The 22,927-nt window shown below is 35.0% G+C and overlaps 1 protein-coding gene across 1 annotated transcript in view; it reads left to right on the top strand.

The window, feature by feature from the left end:
- ADAMTS6 (ADAM metallopeptidase with thrombospondin type 1 motif 6) overlaps nt 1-22,927 on the top strand; it is a 303,804-nt gene that overhangs the window by 173,519 nt on the left and 107,358 nt on the right. The window contains exons 10-11 of the mRNA XM_047087098.1: nt 2,772-2,913; nt 22,690-22,797. Coding sequence (XP_046943054.1) covers nt 2,772-2,913; nt 22,690-22,797 — 250 coding nt within the window. The remainder of the gene's footprint in view (nt 1-2,771; nt 2,914-22,689; nt 22,798-22,927) is intronic.

Here is a 22,927-nt window from a genome sequence, read left to right as displayed (position 1 = left end):
TTTATTGACAAATTGGTTTCCATACAACACCCAGTGCTCATCCCAAAAGGTGCCCTCCTCAATACCCATCACCCACCCTCCCCTCCCTCCCACCCCCCATCAACCCTCAGTTTGTTCTCAGTTTTTTAACAGTCTCTTATGCTTTGGCTCTCTCCCACTCTAACCTCTTTTTTTTTTTTTTTCCTTCCCCTCCCCCATGGGTTCCTGTTGAGTTTCTCAGGATCCACATAAGAGTGAAACCATATGGTATCTGTCTTTCTCTGTATGGCTTATTTCACTTAGCATCACACTCTCCAGTTCCATCCACGTTGCTACAAAAGGCCATATTTCATTTTTTCTCATTGCCACATAGTATTCCATTGTGTATATATACCACAATTTCTTTATCCATTCATCAGTTGATGGACATTTAGGCTCTTTCCATAATTTGGCTATTGTTGAGAGTGCTGCTATGAACATTGGGGTACAAGTGCCCCTATGCATCAGTACTCCTGTATCCCTTGGGTAAATTCCTAGCAGTGCTATTGCTGGGTCATAGGGTAGGTCTATTTTTAATTTTCTGAGGAACCTCCACACTGCTTTCCAGAGCGGCTGCACCAATTTGCATTCCCACCAACAGTGCAAGAGGGGGAACAAGAACTTTAAATGAAAGAATAATTTTTGCTTCCTTCTAGGTTAAGCCAAATTTCTGTTTACTTTCAGAAATAATTTTTTTCCCAGGGTATCTATTCTTAAACTCTTTTGGGGAGGTCCATATAGTACTTCCTCTAGGTTTTTAGGTTAATTTTCTATACCTACAAGTAATTATGTATAACAATTTTTAATAGACTTTTGAGTTCATGCTACTTAGGTGAATATATCTTATACTTTCTTTGTTATGCTATCAGCAAATATTTTTACCTATGGGACTCTGTACTTAAGTACTTCAGTACTTAAAATTTTCCCATTGATTTATAGTAGCACTTGATTTTTTTTTACATATTTCAATCTCTTCATAAAGACTTGTAACTTTGTTGTAGATAGAGATAAAACTGATATTTTAGAAGAAATATTATGGAATTAAAGTACTAATTCTTTATTTCATGAATATTATGCTTTATCAAAATAGTCCATCTTCATTCAGTAAAGTTTTTACATTTGACCTCTTTTATCATTAATCTTAACATAAAATTTTGAATTTACTGATAGAATTGCATTTGTCTAAAATTTGCATATCTATGTAGATTAAAGATATTTTACATAACAAAATTAAAAAGCTTGCTATTTTAAAAATTCATCTAGAAATAGTTTTCCTTAATGATCTGCATGTCAATTTCCAAAAGTAAAATAAACAGGAAGTAAAAAGCATTCTGTCATGAAAACTGGATAAGCAGGTGAAAAAAAGTTTTCTATTAAGTACCTTGAACAGTGACAAGTGAATTCATTATAATAGCCAATAATAAAACCCATCTGTATTAGTACCACGTTTAATATTCCATCTAAATATTTTTCTTCATTAAAAATTAACCAAGTGGGGCATAAGTGAAAGGAAAGGGTATAAAGAGGACAGTGTTCTGCCCCTTGGGTTTTTGAATCTATCACTAATGAATAACATGGTTCAGTTTTTAAAAGGTATTAATTTCCTGCTGCACAAATACACATTTTTTATATAGCAAATTAACCTTTACATTTTAAGAAATATGACAAAATAGTAAGTGAATATGAAGCTCATTATTATGCATGGCTCTTTGTTACTTATCTATAAATGAAAATTTGTACTGTCCTAAATAATAGTTGAGGAACTTCTACTTGTGAAATTATTTTCCTTTGGCAAAGTGGATGGAAAAGATTTGGAAAAAAAAACACAAGTGCTGGCACAATTGACAGGAATGTTGGAAAAAATTTTTAAATGTTGGCATAGGAATTCTTTAAAAATTCTAAGTTACTCACATGTGAAATGAAAGTAAAAAAGCATCTGTCCTATTTTATGCACACTGACTTAAAAAAATGAACAATTATATTTAGCAAAGTATAAAGCTCTTTAAACTAAGGTATTCTGTCTGGTTTTTGGCGATCTTTATATTATTTGTTCCACTGAATTAAAATATTATGTTTGAGTGCAAGCATACTTTGAAAAGCAGAAATTGCAGAGAGAGGAGAACATTCTCCTTTCCAACTCTGATGACCCTAGATGAAATATGAAATTTTTGAGAGACTAAACACTTCTAATATACTTGAGAGAACTTTGGATTTTGGCCTCCTCTGTCATTCTGCCCATTTATTATTGAAATATTTCAAGAACCTTTGGACATGTCTTACTACAGCATCTATTGTTCTGCCCAAGTTAGGAGTATATAGATTAGGTCTTTAAGAATTACAACCATGGTTTTGTTTTGTTTTGTTTTTTAATTTTCCACATTTTATGTTTTTAATTCTACTACCAGATGTGGTTACATTTTCATGGAAAACAAACAAGAAGCTTAGAGCAATATGAAATTCTGTTTTGATTCCTTTAGAAATTAGTTTAAATCAGTGTTTGAAGGCCAACATGACATTTTCAGATTGTTGTCTGAGATGCTTTTATTGTGTCTTGGTGCTGGAAAAAACTATTGGAACTCTTATTCACATTTCAGTAAATGTATTCTATTTTGCCATGTGACTATTTATTGGTAGAATGTATTGCTTTTCACGCATCAAGTTATTAAAGCAAAGAGTTCAACACATGGTTTCATAATTGTGATGGAAATAGTCCATAGTGTACCTAATTTCCTTTGATCCTTTATGTTGAACAGTTCAGGCCGTGGTACTTGCCTTGATAATGAGCCTCCCAAGCGTGACTTTCTTTATCCAGCTGTGGCCCCAGGTCAGGTGTATGATGCTGATGAGCAATGCCGTTTCCAATATGGAGCAACATCACGCCAATGTAAATATGGGGTAAGAAGTCTTAATCCTTATGTTTAGTCACTTATATGTGTTCTTTCATGACACAAATATTAAGTTGGAATTTTACTGAGTGTGGTATACATTTGGTAACATCTTTAATGCAAATATGGCCTTTGACTCACTGCTTTTTTTCTGATATCATTTATCTAATATCTATTTCTAAATGAGTAATCTTAAATAAGTTTCAGATGTCCTGTGAGGGATGCAGGTAGAATTTTAATAATTTCTAACGTATTTCTTTTAAAGTCCTGAGTTTATAATGCCAACTTTAGTTTGTCTTTTGAAATGTTATGGTTTCGAAAATTTCTCCCTCCCGGCCTTTTCTGGTACTCTAATAATTGTGTTTAAGGGAATTTTCATATTGGCTAAGAGCCTTTATTTTAATTTATACTTTTTAGTACTGAGTCATTTCAAGTTGCTTCATTCACTGCCCACATTCTAACACAACAACTGAGTGGGGACAAGATGACATTAACCCAAATAGAAAAACAAGGAAAATTACTGTGGAAAAAAATGCAGGTTTCATAACTGACTCTTCATGTCTGCCTAAAAATGTGGGCAGTGGATGAAGCAACTTGAAATGACTCAGTATTAGAAAGTATAAGTTAAAATCAAATAAATAATATTATATATGTAAACAATAAAACAATTTTATAGAGAAGGAGATCAGTGACTAGTATAGAGACATGTTCATATACGTACTAGTGTTAACATACTGAATGAAAAAATAAGGTTTTTAAATGACAAGTTGTTTATAAGAAGAATTCAAGTTTAAAACATAAGTTTAAAGGGTTGGTTTCTGTTTTTATGTAAATAGTGTTTAAAATCACTTAAAAAAATAATAACCGAAAACGAATTAAGTTTTAAGGTAGTAAAGACTAAACAATATACACATTGTACTGTGCCGATTAATCCTCTTGGGTACAGTACAAAGGAAAGTAATTTTCAAAATATCCCTTGGGTGACAAACATATTATTCACGGTAGGCTTTGGCAGCACATTTTATGCACTAGATTTGAAGATTTTGTGCAACTATCTAAATATCTAAAGCCTTGAATGAAACTTTGGTCTTTCTTGTCTTTCTGTAAAGAGTCTTCTTTTATTGTTTCTGTATGATTTTAGCTCCTTTTTTTTCTTGGGTTGCTTTTTCATATAGAAAAAGTTGGTCAAATTTCAGTCACCGACTTCTTATTTACTTGTGGCTTAGTAGGTTGAAATTCATGATTTAATGAGGTTACAGATTTTCTGTTCTTATCTTTGGTATCTCATATCTTTATTAGCAAGTGAAATAGTTAATCTACATTTTAATTTTTTATTGGAAATTGGGCTTTAACTGCACCTATGTATTTTCATATTAGATAATTTATATTATCAGTTTTGCAGAATCTATGAATGCATCTTTTCTTTCTTTAATAATTAATTAAAATTTTCATCTGATTATCCTATCTCTCTATTACAAATATCTCAGACTAGTTGATTTGAAGTGAGATAAATAGTAATTGTAAAATTGTATGTTTTAAGTTTATGTTCCCCATATTTAGCTTTAGATTCTATTTATGTGTTATGTTTATAAAAGCGTTTTTCAAATATTTATTTTGAGAGAGAGAGAGAGAGAGAGAGAGAGAGAGAGAGCCCACAAACAGGGGAGGGGCAGAGACAGAGAGAGAATCCCAAGCTGGCTGCGCTCTGTCGGTGCAGAGCTCAATGCGGGACTCAACTCCATGAAATGTGAGATCATGACTTGAGCTGAAATTAAGAGTCAGACTCTTAACTGACTGAGCCAACCAGGTGCCCCTAAAAGCTTTTGTAATAGATATAAAATAACATTAGGAAAACTTGGGGAAAGACATTAGCATCTTACAATCCCATACAATTTCACATATTTTGTCATTAATCTTTTCACTTTGATTTGCAGCAAAATGGCTTTCTTAGACTCATGTACTATATGAAAATGCTTATGCTACCTTTTTATAATGTGCTATATATTGCCAAGAAAGTTTCTTGAGTCATAATAGATTCTGTACAATCACTCTCACTTCTTGAGCTTGTGCCCAAAAAATTGGGTTTACACCATTGGTAGCACCCAAACACACATTGTGTTTTATCTGGTGAACTCCTAAGGTTTTAAATGATTCTAAATACTTTTTTAGAAAACAGTAGCAGCTTTGAAAGTAGGAGTCCAGTCAGGTAAACAAGACATACTTCAGATGGTAGCTGAAGGGAAAACAAACCAGCCCTGATTTAGCTGTCAGGGGGTTATAGCATCCTGAGATGAACACTAGACAAAGTACTGGGGGCTTAGAAGAATACTACTACAGACTTTTAGTGAGGGGATACCTTGGTGTTGGACATCAGGAAATGATCCCTCTTTCAACTAGCAGGTCTCTAATGATGCCAGGGAAGATTTTAAGCAACTACAGAGTAACACATGACTGCAGCAGTGATCAGCTTTCCATCACTTCTGCTTCGGTTATTATGTGACCATTGCTAGGGTTACTTGTGATTATATCTGCAATTACAAAAAATGTTACTGAAATTCATTGTGAGCAGGTTCACTAATATACATGTTATAATTGAGAGTTTACATGAAAATTTTTATTTTTTATTCTACTTCAGGACAGCATCTTGTACCATTATCCTTGTAGATCATCTGTTTATGTTTTCTAGGTATTTATCACTTCCAGTAGAAGTAGTGAGGAGATTGTAATGGCTATAAATACAAATAACAAAACAGTATAGTGTATACAGAGTAAAATAGTTGTATAATGTAGTAATTTATAAATGTTATGTGGTTTGTGGTTTTACGTACTGTCTTTTTCTGGGATACTTCAGACTACTTTGATAAAAATTGTAATTGTTTATTAATATTTTGTAGATGGTGAAACTAAAATACAGAATTTGATTTACCTACCCTAAGGTTAAAATAAAAATTTTTAAAGGTCTAGGGGTGCCTGGGTGCCTCAGTCAGTTAAGCATCCAACTCTTGATTTCAGCTCAGGTCATGATTTCACAATTCGTGTTTAGTCCCAGCATCCAGCCCCATGCTGACAGGGCAAAGCCTGCTTGAGAATCTGTCTCTCCCTCTCTCTCTGTCCTTCCTCTGCTCAGGTGCATGCTCTTGAAAGAAAGGAAGGAAGGAAGGAAGGAAGGAAGGAAGGAAGGACAGAAGAAAGGGAGGGAGGGAGGAAAAGAAAGAAGGAAAGAAAAGGAAAGAAAGAGAAAGAAAAAGAAAGAAAGAAAAAGAAAGTTCCATTTTCTGTTAGATGTAGTAAATATGTTAATAAAGATAGCAAATATATTTTATTTCAGGAGACACTGTTTATCAGTTTTCATCAAATGGTGTCTCTTTCTAAATATCTTCTTAAAACAAAACAAAACCAGACAAAACAAAACTCTCCATTTTATCCCAGTCTTTTTCGGGAGAGGGGTGATCTGGAAATCTGCCCCTAAACATATTGTCGGGTTTATAAATTCTCAGGTATTTGAAACTGTAGGTATGGATATGAGTTTTATTTTCTTTTACTTTATGTAAAAAGTTAGGACCTCTTCAAGGCAAGAGACAAGTACAGATGAGCAGCATATAAAACAAGATGCTACTAGAACACCTAAAAAAAAATCTGCTAGCTGTATTAGTAAGTTTCTGAGGGTGACTGTGATGTGTTCTTGATGAAAATTCATCACAAATAAAACAGTATCAGTGTGTCCAAAAAATGTGTTTTTTTCTTTTTTTGCCTGTTTGGAGGAAAATTGCTGCCTGTAAAGCTCTGTAGAATCTATTGTCTCATTCCTCTTCCACTTTCCATTTGTCTCCTTTTTTCCTAGTAGAAAAGAATTATTAAAAGTAGATTAACGAAAACATTTTACATTAATAATAACAAGTTTAAACTTTGGAAGGAACTCACTAATGAGCCTATGTATTGTAGAGGATGTAGGTGATCTTTTGACTGCTTTCTAAAAAGCACAGATTAATTCAAGACTTAGTCTCAGACATAACTCTACATTTCTTTATTTTGTTACTACAAATCATATCCTAAATATTTTTTGCATATATACTTAATGGTTCTGTGTAGTTCAACAATACCCACTACATAATTTACTGGTAACTATCAGTTGGTGATTGCAGTAATCACATGACACTTTTTAACAGAAATAGAAAAACAACCCTAAAATTCACAGGGAACCATTAAAGACCCTGAGCGGCCAAAGTAAATTTGAACAAGAAGACCAAAGCTGGTGGCATTATACTTCCTGATTTCAAAATATATTACACAGCTACAGTAATCAAAATAGTATGGTACTAGTGTAAATACAAACAGACCAATGGAAGAGAAGAGAGACCAGAAATAAAGCCATGTACAGCCTATATGATCAATGACTCTTTGACTAGGGTGCCAACAGTACACAATGGTTATAGTCTCTTTTGTAAACGGTATTGGAAAATTGGACAGCCACAGGTAGAAGAATGAATCTGCTCCTTATACCATACACAAAAATTAACTCAAAATTGATTAGAGACTTAAATAAGAGACCCAAAACTATACAGCTCCTGAAAACAAACATAAGGGAAAAACTTCTTGATTTTGGCAATGGTTTCGAGATGTGACACCAAAAGCATAGGCAACAAAAGCAAAAATAGACAATTGGGGCTACATCAAACGAAAAAGCTTCTACACAGCAAAGAAGACAGTCAACAAAATGCAAATGCAGCTTATGGAAAGGAAGAAGATATTTGCAAATCATATATCTGATAAATGATTAATGTCCAAAATGTATAATAGCAATACCAAAAGAAAAAAAAAACAAAAAAAGAGAACAAAAACCAGTAACCCAATTAAAAAATGGTTGAAGAACTGAATAGACATTTCTTAAAAGAAAACGTACAAATGACCTGTAGGTATGTTAAAAGGTGCTGATCATCACTAATCATCAGGGAAATGCAAATCATAACCATGATGAGGTATTACTTTACACCTGTAAAGATGGTTATAATAAAAATAAGTAAATAAAAGCAAATACATAATAAAATAAGTGTTGACAAGAATGTGAAGAAAAGAGATCCCTTGTGCACTTGTGGTGGGAATGTAAACTGGTACAGCCACTATGGAAAATAGTGTGGAAGTTTCTCAAAAAATAGAAAATAGAACTACTATATGATCCAGCAGTCCCACTTCTGAGTGTATATCCAAAAGAATTAAAATCAGCATCTCGAAGAAATATGTGTACGCTCATATTCATTGCAACATTATTCACAGTAGCTGAGACAGGGAAGCAACCTAAATGTCTACTGACAAAGAAATGGGTAAAGAATATCTGGTATGTACATACAATGGAATATTATCTGGGCCTGCAGAGATGGAGATCCCAACATTTGTGACAATGTGGATGAACCTGGAGGACATGCTAAGTGAAGTAAGATAGACAAGGAAGTACAAATACTATATGATAGCACTTATGTGCAGAATCTGAAATAGTCAAACTTATAGAAACAGTAGAATGGTGGTGGCCAAGAGACTAGGGAAAATTGAAAATGAGTAGGTACTTGTGGAAGGATACAAAGTTCAGTTATGTAAAATGAATAAGTCCTACAGGTCTACTGTACTGCATAGTACCTATAGTAAACAATACTGAATCGTGTACTTAAAATTTGCTAAGAGGGTAGAACTTATGTTAAGAACTTAAGTTCTGGGGCGCCTGGGTGGCTCAGTTGGTTAAGCATCTAACTTGATTTCAGCTCAGGTCACGATCTCACGGTTCATGGGTTTGAGCCCTGCATCGGGCTCTTTGCTGACAGCTTGGAGCCTGGAGCTTGCTTCAGATTCTGTATCTGCCTCTCTCTCTGCCCCTCCCCTGTTCGGTCTCTGTCTCTGTCTCTGTCTCTCAAAAATGAATAAATGTTAAAACAAATTTAAAAAAAGAACTTATGGGGGCGCCTGGGTGGCTCAGCCGGTTAAGCGGCCGACTTCGGCTAAGGTCATGATCTCACGGTCCGTGAGTTCAGGCCCCGCGCCGGGCTCTGTGCTGACAGCTCAGAGCCTGGAGACTGTTTCAGATTCTGTGTCTCCCTCTCTCCTCCGTTCACGCTCTGTCTCTCTCTGTCTCAAAAATAAATAAATGTTGGGGCGCCTGGGTGGCGCAGTCGGTTGAGCGTCCGACTTCGGCCAGGTCACGATCTCGCGGTCCGTGAGTTCGAGCCCCGCGTCGGGCGCTGGGCTGATGGCTCAGAGCCTGGAGCCTGTTTCCGATTCTGTGTCTCCCTCTCTCTCTGCCCCTCCCCCGTTCATGCTCTGTCTCTCTCTGTCCCAAAAATAAATAAATGTTGAAAAAAAAAATTTTAAAAAAAAAAAATAAATAAATAAATAAATGTTAAAAAAAATTTTTTTTTTAAATAAAAATTAAAAAAAAAGAACTTATGTTCTTAGGGCACACACAAAATGAGGAAGCTTTTGGAGGTGATGGGTATATTTAGAGCATAGTTTGTGGTGATGGTTTCATGGATGTATACTTATCTCCAAATTCATCAAATTGTATACATTAACTGTGTAGAGCTTCTTTGTGTGTCAGTCATACATTAATAAAGTGGTTTTAGAAAGAGAGAGAGAGAGAGAGAGAGAGAGAGAGAGAGAGAGGAGTAATTGCTCATGAACAGGTAGATTTAAGGACCAGGATAATACCAGAGAATTTGTTTTTCTTTTCCTTTAGTTTTTTTTTTATTTATTTTTGAGAGATGGAGAGGGAGAGACAGAGAGAGGGAAGGAGACAGAAAATTCCAAACAGGATTCACGCTGCCAGCACCAACCCCAACATGGGGCTCCAACCCACGACCTGAGCCGAAACCAAGAGTCGGATGCTTAACTGAGTGAACCACCCAGTGCCCCAACACCAGATAAATTTTATAGATACCATAGCTTTGTTTAATTTATGGAAATTTTTTTATTATCTATGAAGTTTGTCACTGTTCATATAGACTTACAATTTAGCACATAAATGCGTAATAATGTGTTGTATATTATTACTTACATTAGTGTAGAACTGAACAATGTTTTTATCAATGGACCGTGTATTCTGAACCATAAAATGGAAACACATGATCTAATACATGGTTTCACAATGCAACAGAATATTTTAAATAAAATTCTTCTCACCATTCACCATTACCTATGACCTCAAATTGATTATTGTTAGATTTTACTCAGATACTGTTTCCAGTGACCAGCAGCCAATTTGTTCTTGTAAACTTCAGATGGCGAAATGTATGACAAGCATGCAAAGTGTTTTTTTTATTTATCTGGCACATGGCAGACATTCAATAAACATTTCCCTTTCTTCTATGAATATCTATGTCATCCATGATATCATTCCTGTACAGTTGATATGCTGGTCAAAGTGCTGTAGGAGAATCTAAGCCATCTGTATTTGGGGAACATATGAAGATATTCCAAGGGTCACATTTTGACACATTAACATCCTTCAGTCTCAGCTCAAATACATTTTCTCTTCAGACAGGCCTTCTGTCCAGTCTACCTATAGAAAAAGTCTTCTCCCAGTTTTTGTCTTTCACATTATACTTTTTATTTCCTTCATAGCATTTATTTCAAGCCATAATCATCCTGCTTATTTGATTACTCATTAACTATTTAATTGTGATCTTCTAGGTAAGGTTTTCCCTAACTACTTCCTCTAATACTGCAGGTGCACATATGCATATCACATACACATGTGCATGTGTGCGCACACACACACACACGCACACTCCCTGTCATTTTCCTCTATTTTCCTCAAGATTTATTACTTTTGCTAATTCATCTTTATTGCCTGCTTTAACCCCTAGAATAGATTTTACCTGGAGATAGGGATTTTAATCTATTTCATTCCCTGTTCTTTTCCCAGCACTTAGAACAGAGCCTGACACATGGTAGGTGCTCAACAAATATTTGTTGGAAGAATGAGTTGATAATTATAATAGAACAGTAAGTTCCACAAGAGTAAGAATTCCACCTACCTTGTTCATGGCTGTTTATATAGTGAGTGGAGCAATGCCTGCTTTATAATAGGAACTCAAAAAATATTTGTTGGATAAATGAATGAGAAGAATTATTTGCTGAAGAGTTAGTGCGGAGAGGAAATTTGTGACTACTTTGTGTATTTGAAGAGCTGACAGAAGACTAGAGTTGCTGAAGCTCTCAAAGCAAGCCCTCATAAATGAGATAGGCAAAGAAAATAGGAGCCAAATCTGTTTGCACCTTATAGGCTGTGTTAAGAATTGTAGGTTTTTATCTTAAGAGCACTGGGTAACTATTGAAGGTGTTTTAATGAATGAGACCAAGAGGGATATCAATGTGCAGAAAATCACAGAATTTCTAAGACACATTGTGTTTTAGGAAACAAATGTAATTCTGTAATCTGGGGAAACCATGTTGGAAAATGGAAGACTTTTACAAAGTGGTCCATATGCTCCTCCCTCCCCTTTTCTCTTCCCTCCAAAGCACATTCTACACAGAATACTAAAGCCGCTCTGTCACTGTTGTTACTCCCTGTAGAAATACCCTTGCTTTTGTAGGTAAATGTAAATTTATTCTTTTTATATTGTAGGGTACTGCACTATAACTCAGATGAAATGAGTGAAAATGTTTACGTATAGAAATTCCATAATTTTGGCTTAAAGATTGAAGAATTTTGAGTCTCATGATGGAAACAGAACATACAAATAGAAAGTATGATGTAACTTTGGAAATTTTAAGCCTTCTCATTGATTTTGAATCTTTCCAGGGAAAATGTGTTTGTGTCACACTCTGTATTTTACTTACAGGTCATCAATTAAGTGATTAATGATAAAATAATCTATAAATGGTTAAATACACCATATTTGTTCCACCCATTCAGCGATGACAGATTTTTAGTATCTAATATTAGAAATGGAAGGTCACAAGGAATATATATGGTTATATATAAAATTGAAGTTGTTGATTTGTAAGAAGAAAGTACGGTTGATATTCAGTCAACCCCAGTGAATTGTGCACATTTTCACACCTAAGGAAATCTAACTAGTAGGCCAGTTTGTTATCAAAAGCTATTTGGCAGGGTGCCTGGGTGGCTCAGCTGGTTAAGCATCCGACTTGGTTTCCCCTGGGGTCATGATCTCATTGTTCTTGGTTTGGGGCCCTGCGTCGGGCACTGCGCTGACATTGTGGAGCCTGCTTGGCTTTCTCTCTCTCTCCCTCTTTGTCTGCCCCTCCCTGCTCATGCTTTCTGTCTCTCTCAAAATAAATAAATAAACTTGAATAAAAATAAAATATTTTTTAAAAGTTGTTTGGCAAGCATAGAATTAAAATAGAGGATAGTATAAAGTATTTATATTAAAAAAAATTTTTTTTAATGTTGTATTTATTTTTGAGAGAGTGAGAGTGCGAGCAGGGGAGCAAGAGGGGGACAGAGGATCCAAAGCAGGCTCTGCACTGACAGCAGTGATCCTGATTCAGGCTCACGAACTGTGTGTGAGATCATGAACAGAGCTAAAGTCTGACACTCAACTGACTGAGCCACCGAGATACCCCTAAATTATTTTTATTAACATGTTAATTAATAACCATAAGAATACCATCAAGCTATATCTGCCTGAAGTATAGCTATTTGCAGACAGGGTGGCCTGCTAAATATAAGATAGTTGAGTTGTCTAATCAGGGTGTCCTCCCCCTGGAGGGTACTTAATAAAGCCTGATGTGTTTTGTCTCTCAGACTCAAGTTTTTAATGTTTTAATGCTTACTACCTTTTGTTTATTATTTTATCACCACCAATTAGCTAAGATTCAAGTCATTATTTCTTTCTACTTGAGAATGATTCTAATAAAAAGACTTTATTAGTCTTTTTAAGGAATTGTTGGCTACCTACCAAATTCTTTTTTAAGAGATGCAGATAACTTGGGAAAGGACGATAGTGAAATACTTAGAAGTACATATAAGGGAAGTTTAAAGAAATGGAGTTTGAGTAGCCTATAAAAAAGGAAGTTAAATGTTGGTCTTAAAACTGTCTTCAGGCTTTGGAACATTTATTATAGTTTGATTGTTGGTAACAAATTGTTCTCCTTCCCTACCAAGAGCATAAAAAAAAAAAACACAGTCATCTTCATTTTTACAGTTGGAAGGTTGTAGATTTGGTAGTAGGAAGAATTTCAAGTTATTAAATATTGGAATGTTGCACTGAGGGAGATTGTAGAACCACTTTCCTTGAAGATTTTAAGGTGGTATAAATATTCTACATTGTGGTTTGGTATGGAAATAAAATTCATGGAATTATTTTAGCACCTCAATATTCTTTTGGAGTCCAAACTTATATACTTAACAAAAAGTTGATTTTATTTTTATTTTTCCTTAAAAGTCAATCCCAGATTTTAGGTCTGTAGTCCCTGGTAATCTTAAAGATCAGGTATTTTTACTTTGTATTTGCTTCTTATTAAAAAAATAAAAAACAAAAAACAAAACACATTTATTTTATTTTGAGAGAAGGGTGGCATAGGGGCAGAGAAAGAGGGGGGCAGAGAATCCCAAGCAGTCTCCTCGCTGTCAGCATAGAGCTTGATCTTGAACCATGAGATCATGACCTGAGCCGAAATCAAGAGTTGGATGCTCAACCAACTGAGCCACCCGGGCAATCCACTTTGTGTTTGCTTCTTAGAGGTAGTTTTTTAAACTATTTAATCATTTTCTTTTAGCCTCTTCATATTAATAATTATTTAACTTGCATTTCTAGATTAATTCTTTGATATATATATGTGTGTGTGTGTGTGTGTGTGTACATACACACACATAGATATATATAAATGTATGCATATATATTTGTATGCATAAATACAACAAAAATATATGTCTTTCTAGGATCTCTTGTTTTTAAATTACCCACACAACAGGATTAACCTATTTAAAGATGAAATAAGGGTACATTATTCTCTTTCTTCAGATAGCTACTAAACACCTGGAGCCAGGCCACGGGGTCACCATATGTTGGTTTTCAATTTTCCTTTGTGTGATACCATGATAAGTAACCTTTCTAATCACTGATGCTCCTTTCTGACCTCTTCAGGCTCTGGTCTCCCCCTTGGCCGTCAGGATCCTTTATTGCAAACAGCTGTTGAGAGATGTTACTGATAGGGTAATGAGGACAAAGAAATTGTTTCATATTCAGAACCAAAGACCCAAGATGGCATAGGGTTTAGGGTTTCCCAAGGGCAGAAAATGTGTATATCTTTCTTCTATGATCTTTACAATTGTTTACAAAAATTTAAAAACAAAACCAGCTAGCAATAAAGAGGCCATTTTCTCTTTGTTTACTGTTTTACTTCCTTAATGATGTAGTAATTATAAAATAGTTTGATAATTTTATAGTATCTCTTTTTCTCTATGTAAACTAATAATTTAAATTTTCCCAGGTAAATCATAGGGCTCCTCTTCCCATTTTTAAGTATCATTTAACAGCTAGAATTATGAAAACATCCAGTTGTATTGAAAGGGTTTTTGGCTATAAAATAATCAATTATTCTGCTCTGATCAGCAGAGATCTAGTCAAGTTTTTTACAAAGTTGTTTTCTGAATATCAAGTATATTATTTTACATTAGATAATTACTTTAAAATTCTAACCTTTATATGTATTTTTATTATGATTTATGTTTGCTATTTTTTTATTATTGTTAATGGTTGAAAAAGGTATCATTCATTTGAAAAATCAAATAGACTAGAAGCCTAGGAATTGATATTAAAATTTTAAGTAAGTAAAAATATTTTAAATGTCTTGTCTCATGGAAGATCATGGAATACTTTTGAAGAGTGTGGTAACAGTATCTTTTAAAAATCCAAATACAAGGTGTTATTATATTCAGAAGTTTCAATAATAAGAACAACATATAAGTTGATGGCTAAATTCATAAAATGAATGTTTATGTTATGAATTGGTAAATAATAGTCTTAATTTGGAGATAGCTTCCTTTAAAATACAGGCAAAGGATAAGAGGGTATTATGAACATTGAGTGATATTTTATATTACATTAGATTACAAGTAAACATTTTCTAATTGGCTAGTGACTTTATTCAACTGTGGTACATTTAAGAGAAATGGGAAAGTAGTTTAGTTGTGTGGAGATATTTTAGGCATTAATATTAGACACCTGATTCAAACCTGATTTAATTTGGATTGAAGCAAATTGCTAAATCTTTCTGAACCTAAATTTTCTTACACTTTCTGAGAAGATTGTAGTGATGATTGAATAGATACAAATATGAATAGACCTAGCCTGGGTATAGGTATAGACCTATACCCTGAAAAAGTGTTAGTGTTAGTTCTTTTTTTTTTTTTCCTGCCTACAATATTGCTACTTAGAAGTTGTAAAGTGTAAGCTTAGGATCTTCAGTAATGAGAGATTCAGTTTTATTTCATCATTCTGACTTTTGGAAGAATTTGCTATACACTGAACTCAAATCTCTCCCTTTGGCTTTTATCCATTTATTCAACTGACTTCTCTTCTAAGCTAGCATGTGTATTTTTTTGTTTGTTTATTTTGAGAGAGAGAGAGAAAGAGGGAGAGAGAGAGAACCAGCAAGGGAGGGGCAGAGAGAGAGGAGAACAGAGGATTGGAAGTGGTCTCTGTACTGACAGCAGAGAGCCTGATGAGGGGCTTGAACTCACAAAGCCGAAATCAGATGCTTAACTGGCTGAGCTACCTAGGTGCCCTGCCATGCATATTTTGTCTCCGATTCTTTATATAATTGGCTTTTTAATGTCTAGGAAAAGAGTTTGAGTTTCAAAAACATGACAAACAGTAAATACAATCACTTCTCCAGATATAAAAGCAGAAAATGCCAGAGAAATAAAATGAACAAAGCATAATTAAATATCATTTATTTAGCTACAACATGTGTTTCTGTGATGAGAAGACACATAAGAAAATTGACAGACTGTGGAATGATGCCAGTCTAATGTATAAGTCTTGTTTGTTCATATATGATTATTTCCTAGTGCGTTAATGATGTGATGCTCAGGTAAGCTTTCTCACAAAGAGAAAATTTGTAGTATTATATATAGTGTCATAGAAAAACACCCAACTCCAAAGAAGGGTCTTTATTGTCCATAGTAGATAACTTAATGGCTCCATTCCCAAAACTCTATTTAAACAAATCTATTAAAATCATGAGGCCAGATGAAGAACATGTAAATATATATCCCTTTGTGTTATTTTTTTAATGACTGATAAAGAAGCTATAACTTGAAACCTACTCATAAAAATAATTTTTATGAAAATGGTTTCTGTTGAAGGCAGATACCCTCAAAGACCTACATCTCAAAGGAGAAAGCATCACAAGTCACAGGGTTTAAGGCTACAAAGGATCAATTGATTGGGCTGCTGGGATCAAATGGCAGCAGAGATTTAAGAATGCAAAGTTTTTCATTAGAACTCTTGATGTTTTTGTTTGTTTTCTGGCTACAAAATTACCTAGATTTTCAGTGGTCTGCTCCAACCATATTTTTCCCATAAACCCTGTTTTCTTCATAAGTAATTTTGTATAATGCAAGGGTTTTCACAGAATGCATTTATTACATTTCAGCAGAAAGCTTGTATATATCAGAACCAAGAGAGGAAGGTAAGGGTGTGCCAGAAATGAAGACGAGTTTTAGTTCAAGTGCCAAGCTGGTGAGCTGATGTTTTCTATGTTAGGATAGGAGACGTCTTGGGCATGACTGAAGGATCATTTATACTGTGAAGAAATAGGTAAATGGAAATGACGAGTAAGCTTGTCTGCCCTTTGCTTTGGATGGGGAAAAACAGCTCACATGAGAAATTGAAGCTCCTAGGCTTGTGACTCACATAAGAACAGAGTATGACTTTGTACAGTCTACCTATGTAGTGTTGACCAAATAGATCAACGTGAAAAGTGGTGAAACAAAAAACAACTGAAACTTGGGAGTGTATAATAGAAACAAATGTGCAAAGCTATGCTTCTACAACTCAGGAAGCACAGGATGCTCCAAGAAAAAACAATATTCCCTGAAGATAAGCTTGAATAGAAAATAGCAAACAGCATGAGGAAACAATCCACCATGAAGTGAAAGATTAACACCCCAATAGAAAAATATATGGTAAATATGAAAAGAATTTAAGAGACATGGCAGTTAGAATGACAATATCCAATGTAAGTTGAATAGAAGTTCCAGAAGAAGGAATGGTGAAGTGTATATTAAAAAAGATAATAACTAGTAATTTTTCAGAATTAAAGAAACATATGAATTTAAAGCATGAACCCCAAGTAGATAAATAAAAGAACACCTAGATAACGGTGGTGAAACTGCACTACAGCAAGGACAAACTCTCGAAAGCAACTAGAGTTCATCACAAAGAAACAGTGATTAAGACTGAGAAATGATTTTTCATCAGCCTCCATAGTGTACAGGTGACAATGAACTTAACACTTTCAAATGCTGAGGTAAAATAAATGTTAGCCTAAAATTCTATATACAATTAAAATATCATTTTAAAATTGAAGGCTAAATAAATGTATTTTGAGACCATTAGGAACAAGTGTTCCTTGCTAAATTAACTCTTAAAGGATGCATGTCAAGAGGAAAGAAATTGAATTCAGAAGATAGTGGTAAGACATAAGAGACAACTGATTAATAAATACATTGATATGTTGAAAAAAATATTGATTATCAAGTTTTGGGCAATGAGTGGTTCACAAGCTTTTAGGTTTTTGTAGGCAAAGAAAATTTCTCCCTGAAAATTAGCAAATCAACACAGGGATGCCAATTTTTAATTTTGCCAACATTTTGCAAAGACTGCCATTAGCACCCACATCCTGCCTTCAGGAACCTTACAGTCTATTGTAGCACATAAAAAGTAAAAGGAATAAAACTAATAAATTAGAAGAGGCCATTAAAATAAAAAAATTAGTTTCATGAAAAATCTTACCACATTGACGTCATTCTTCTAATTTCGTCACAGAATATCAAAAACTCTAAAGAGCAGTACCAGTCTATAACATTTGAGCTACTGTCTGATTATACCCTACCTTCTCTTTGGTTCCTGTAAATTCTGTGATAGTGTTATTTTTTCATAACACTAGCATAATGCCTGGTGAATGCCAGGTGAATGCCTGGTAGATGTTCTAATAATATTCTTGAATGAATGGGAAATAATGTCATTTTGTCTTACCAGGCAAACCTCCTCTTTGGTTACAAGTTGAGTCCATGAAATTAGAGAGTCCATTTCTAATTTTCAGTGTTATGTAACAGAGATTCCCTTAATGAACACTGTTGGTAACTTCTCTCACCTTCCATGAACTCAAGGGCAAGCACAAAACCCACGTTTTTCCTAGAGAGTCTCCCAAAATAAATTTTAGGGTTAGAGAAGGGAACCATCCTAACACACAGGAAATGGCTTATTAGTTCATAGAAATCATGAGAGTAATCTTAATAAATCTTATCTTCTCCTATAAAGGATTATGAGGATGTGAAAGAGAACTATGTTCTTCTAGAGCTAAGCTGGTGGGTAGTCAAAAAAATCATCAATCTCTCTCAAAACTGTACTCTATCTAATATATTTTATTTAGGGATATTAATCCATCTACTATGATGGTTTTTTGTGTTTTTTTTTTTAATTTATTTAAGCAGTCTCTATACCCAATGTGGGGCTTGAACTCCTGACCCTGAGATCAAGAGTCACATGATCCATTGACTGAGCCAGCTGGGCAACCCCTACTATGATGGCTGCTATATAAATTCCCCAAGAGCCAAAAAATTTCAGAATACATTTAACTTATTAGTGAACAAACTTGGGACCTACTTTAGGGTACTTACATGGCAACTGATATACATATGCATATACCTATGCAATAAATATATGCATTCATGTTCTAGGATCCAGCAGTTTAAAGAAGGGTATTTCTGAACATACGAATGTGTTCCTATATTCTTTCATGAGGTGTGCCTCTTGCTATCTTGGTATGAAATAAAATTTTCGTAGTTTTTGTCTTTCGAGTGAGTATTTTTTTTATCTTGGGAAGTCTTAATGGAGATACCACAATCTTTATTACCCAAGTTGACATTCTGGATAAGAGATTTGTCTGAAAACTCTTCAGAGCCTTTTCTGAGAGTAATTTAACATCTTGTAAGTATTTCCTATGCATAGATTTACAGTTGCATGCTTTAAACAGTAATTTGTGAGAAGTTAATGCCCTAGCAAAATTTGAATCCCCATGAGCCCACTAGGTAATATAATCCTGTTAGCAGTGGGAATCTACCTTTCAAAACGTGTCATTCTCTATAGAATAAGGCTCTGTCAAAGGGCTGTACTGTGAATCCTTGAGATTAAAGTTTTGGAAATAGTATCTTGAGCACTTGCCATTTTAGGTAGAGATTTTCAAGGCACTTTTGGAAAATAGAGTTTCTGTAAGTTAACTGCATAGTATGTTTTCCTAAGAGATGCTATGAACATTGTCCTTTTCAATGATAGGTTTTTCATTTCACAGTTCTATCTAAACTTAGGCTTCTTTTACTTTTGTCTTAAGTAAGATTTAGACATAATAAAAATCATAAAGGTTCAGAAGTATGTATAGTCCAGGATTATGGATAATTTTTTGTAATCTTTTTTTTCCTTTTTATTTATTTATTTATTTATTTAATTTATTTTTGGGACAGAGAGAGACAGAGCATGAACGGGGGAGGGGCAGAGAGAGAGGGAGACACAGAATCGGAAACAGGCTCCAGGCTCTGAGCCATCAGCCCAGAGCCTGATGCGGGGCTCGAACTCACGGACCGCGAGATCGTGACCTGGCTGAAGTCGGACGCTTAACCGACTGCGCCACCCAGGTGCCCCTGTAATCTTTTTTTTTAATGTTTTTATTTATTTTGAGAGAGAGTGTGTGCGAGCAGCGTAGGGGCAGAGAGAAGGAGGATGGAGCATCTGAAACGGGCTCTGTGCTGACAGCAGTGGCTTGAACTCACTATGAGATCATGACCTGAGCTGAATTCAGATACTTCACTGACTGAGCCACCCAGGTGTCCCTTTTTGTAATCTTAATACATTTTTCTAGCAATGCTTCTCTGTTTTTGTGAACACATTTTTCTTTGAATATGGTTATTTTTGATGCATGGGACAGTATTTTAAAACCCTAAAATGTTAGTTCTACTGCTTTTCTAATATTAAACTAAAATAATATAATTAAGAACATATATTAGGAAACTGTCTTCTATAGAAAAGGAATACCAAAATAGTATAAATGACCTTCTCATTAAATAGGAACTGAAGGTTTGAAAGAAAGTAGAATTTGTAATACACTGAATTGTAAGAACAGGAAAATTATCTTTATATAATGATCCACAGTACCTGCTGTTTTTCTTTTTTTAATGTTTCAACTCTCTTCTAGTTCAGTAGTTCTCCAAATAGAGTTTAAAGTAGATAAATAAAGTAAAATTTAAGTAGATAAATAAAGTAGACATTGAAGTAGATAAATAAAGTCAGTAAAGTAGGTATAGACTAGATTTATTCAAAAGCATTTTAAAAGTCTAATAGAAATTATATGTCTCCTTTTGTGCCTGGTGGGAAGGAGCACTGCAAAAAGGAGCCCAAAGAGGTCCCTTCAATATGCTATATGCTCTGGGGCATTTCTCCTTGTAGGAATAGTGAACCAGCGAATTAAATATGTTACTGCTTTATTTCTGAATTGTGTTTATGTGACATAAGTTTTATGTTTGAGAGTTAAAAGAGCAGTTGGGGAGTAATAGCATTAAAGGGAATGTTATACATAAATTTATCTTTGCACTCCAGATTAATATATTTTTATTACATATATATATTATCCTAAATAGTCCTAGTTTAACTCAATCACGTTTTATTTTAAATGTGTATTTATTGGGGCGCCTGGGTGGCGCAGTCGGTTAGGCGTCCGACTTCAGCCAGGTCACGATCTCGCGGTCCGTGAGTTCGAGCCCCGCGTCAGGCTCTGGGCTGATGGCTCGGAGCCTGGAGCCTGTTTCCGATTCTGTGTCTCCCTCTCTCTCTGCCCCTCCCCCGTTCATGCTCTGTCTCTCTCTGTCCCAAAAAAAATAAATAAACGTTGAAAAAAAAAAAAAATAAATGTGTATTTATTTATTTTGTGGAGAGAGAGCATGAATGTGAGTAGGGGAGGGGCAGATGAGAGAGAACCCCCAAGCAGGCTCCGAGCTGTCATCACAGAGCCCAAGGCGGGGCTCAATCTCATGAATCTTGAGATTACAACTGAGCCGAAATCAAGAGTCAGGTGCTTAACCAACTGAACCACCCAGGTGTCCCTAAACACTTGTAATATCAGTAATGGTGCTAGCTTTAATGATACATAAAAAGAAACTGAAAATTATGAACACTTTCTTCAAAGTAGGGTTTTTGTTTTTGTTTTTCCTGTTAGTTAAAACAGTTCACCCAGATATATGTTGGCCAGGTTACTTTAAGTAAGATTTGACAGACTGGGATGCCTGGGTGGCTCAGTCTTTGTTAAGCATCCAGCTTCAGCTCAGGTCATGATCTCATGTCTCATGAGTTTGAGCCGCACGTCAGGCTCTATGCTGTCAGCACAGAGCCTGCTTTGAATCCTGTCTCCCTCTCTCTCTGCCTCTCCCTTGCTCACGCTCTCTCTCCTTCTCTAAAAAATAAATAAACATAATAAATAAAATAAAACAAACATCGACAGATCACTATAGTATGAACAAAATTAAGTATTTTATATATATTGCCAATATTAGAATAAGTTTTGTAATTCTCCCATGCTAAGGTAGAATAAGAAATCATAATAAAGAAGACAAGACAGCTCTGAACAACATCTGAAATACGTCACTTATGAAAATAACACATAAATAGCAGCATTTGTTCAAAACAACATTTCCCTTTCATGCAGGTGGGCTACACTGATGAGCTGCAAATAATATTGCTAGATTAGAAAGTACACCCTGCCCATGCCCAGGGTCTCTTTTTTTCTTTTTAAAATGGTCTTTATTTGGGGTGCGTGGGTGGCTTAGTCTGTTAAGCGTCCAACTCTTGATTTCTGCTCAAGTCATGATCTTGGGGTTGGTGAGATTGATCCCCACGTCAGGCTCTGTGTTGACAGGGCAGAACCTACTTGGGATTCTCTCCCACCCTCTCTCTCTGCCCCCTGCCCCCGCTCTTTCTCACTCAAAATAAATAAACATTAAAAAAAATAAAATAAAATAGTCTTTATTTGAATTCTTTGGTAGGTCAAGGAAAGCATCTACCTGGTAACACTTTATTAATAATTGGTAAGTTTTGCTAGTGTATATTTTTGAGAGCAATAAACATATATCCTTTCTACATTTTCATCCCTTCTCCCTACTCTTCTATAGTAGTGAAATTTCCTTTTTTTTTTAAGAATTTTTAAAAAAGATTTTCTCTTTAAGCAGTATCTACACCAAAAGTGGGGCTCAAACCTGCAATCCTGAGATCAAGAGTCACATGCTCTACCAACTGAGCCATCCAGACACCCCAGTTTATTACTGAAAATTCTGCATGTCCACTAAAATAAGATTATAAAGAAAAATGTTTAAATGACTCTGCAAAATGGGTAACATCTTCCATAAGAACCGCCTTCAAAATCTTCATCCCTTATGCTTCAACAGCAGAAAAACACCTGGGATGTCTTTTTAAAGTAATGCTGAGTGTACATAGGTATATTTTATGGAAGAAGCAAACATGATTTTAGTCTCTACTTCTGATCAACTTGCTTTTGCCTTCTTTCCCAGGAAGTGTGTAGAGAGCTGTGGTGTCTCAGCAAAAGCAACCGCTGTGTCACCAACAGTATTCCTGCAGCTGAAGGAACACTCTGTCAAACTGGGAATATTGAAAAGGGGGTAAGCTGAAGTGATTTATTAGCTCTTTGACAAATAGACTAAACTGATCAATTTCTGGTGTTCGTATTGAACCACTAGGAAATTATGCATACTAATTTAACATGTATTTGAGAAAATAGTAAATACCTAG

The sequence above is a fragment of the Lynx rufus genome, unplaced genomic scaffold (genome assembly GCF_022079265.1).
Source record: "Lynx rufus isolate CCGP_SWC_20201006 ecotype Redwood Valley unplaced genomic scaffold, mLynRuf1.p SCAF_1, whole genome shotgun sequence".
In the NCBI taxonomy this organism is placed as follows: domain Eukaryota; kingdom Metazoa; phylum Chordata; class Mammalia; order Carnivora; family Felidae; genus Lynx; species Lynx rufus.
The sequence above is the reverse complement of the archived record's forward strand: the minus strand, read 5'-3'. Positions and strand labels throughout refer to the sequence as shown.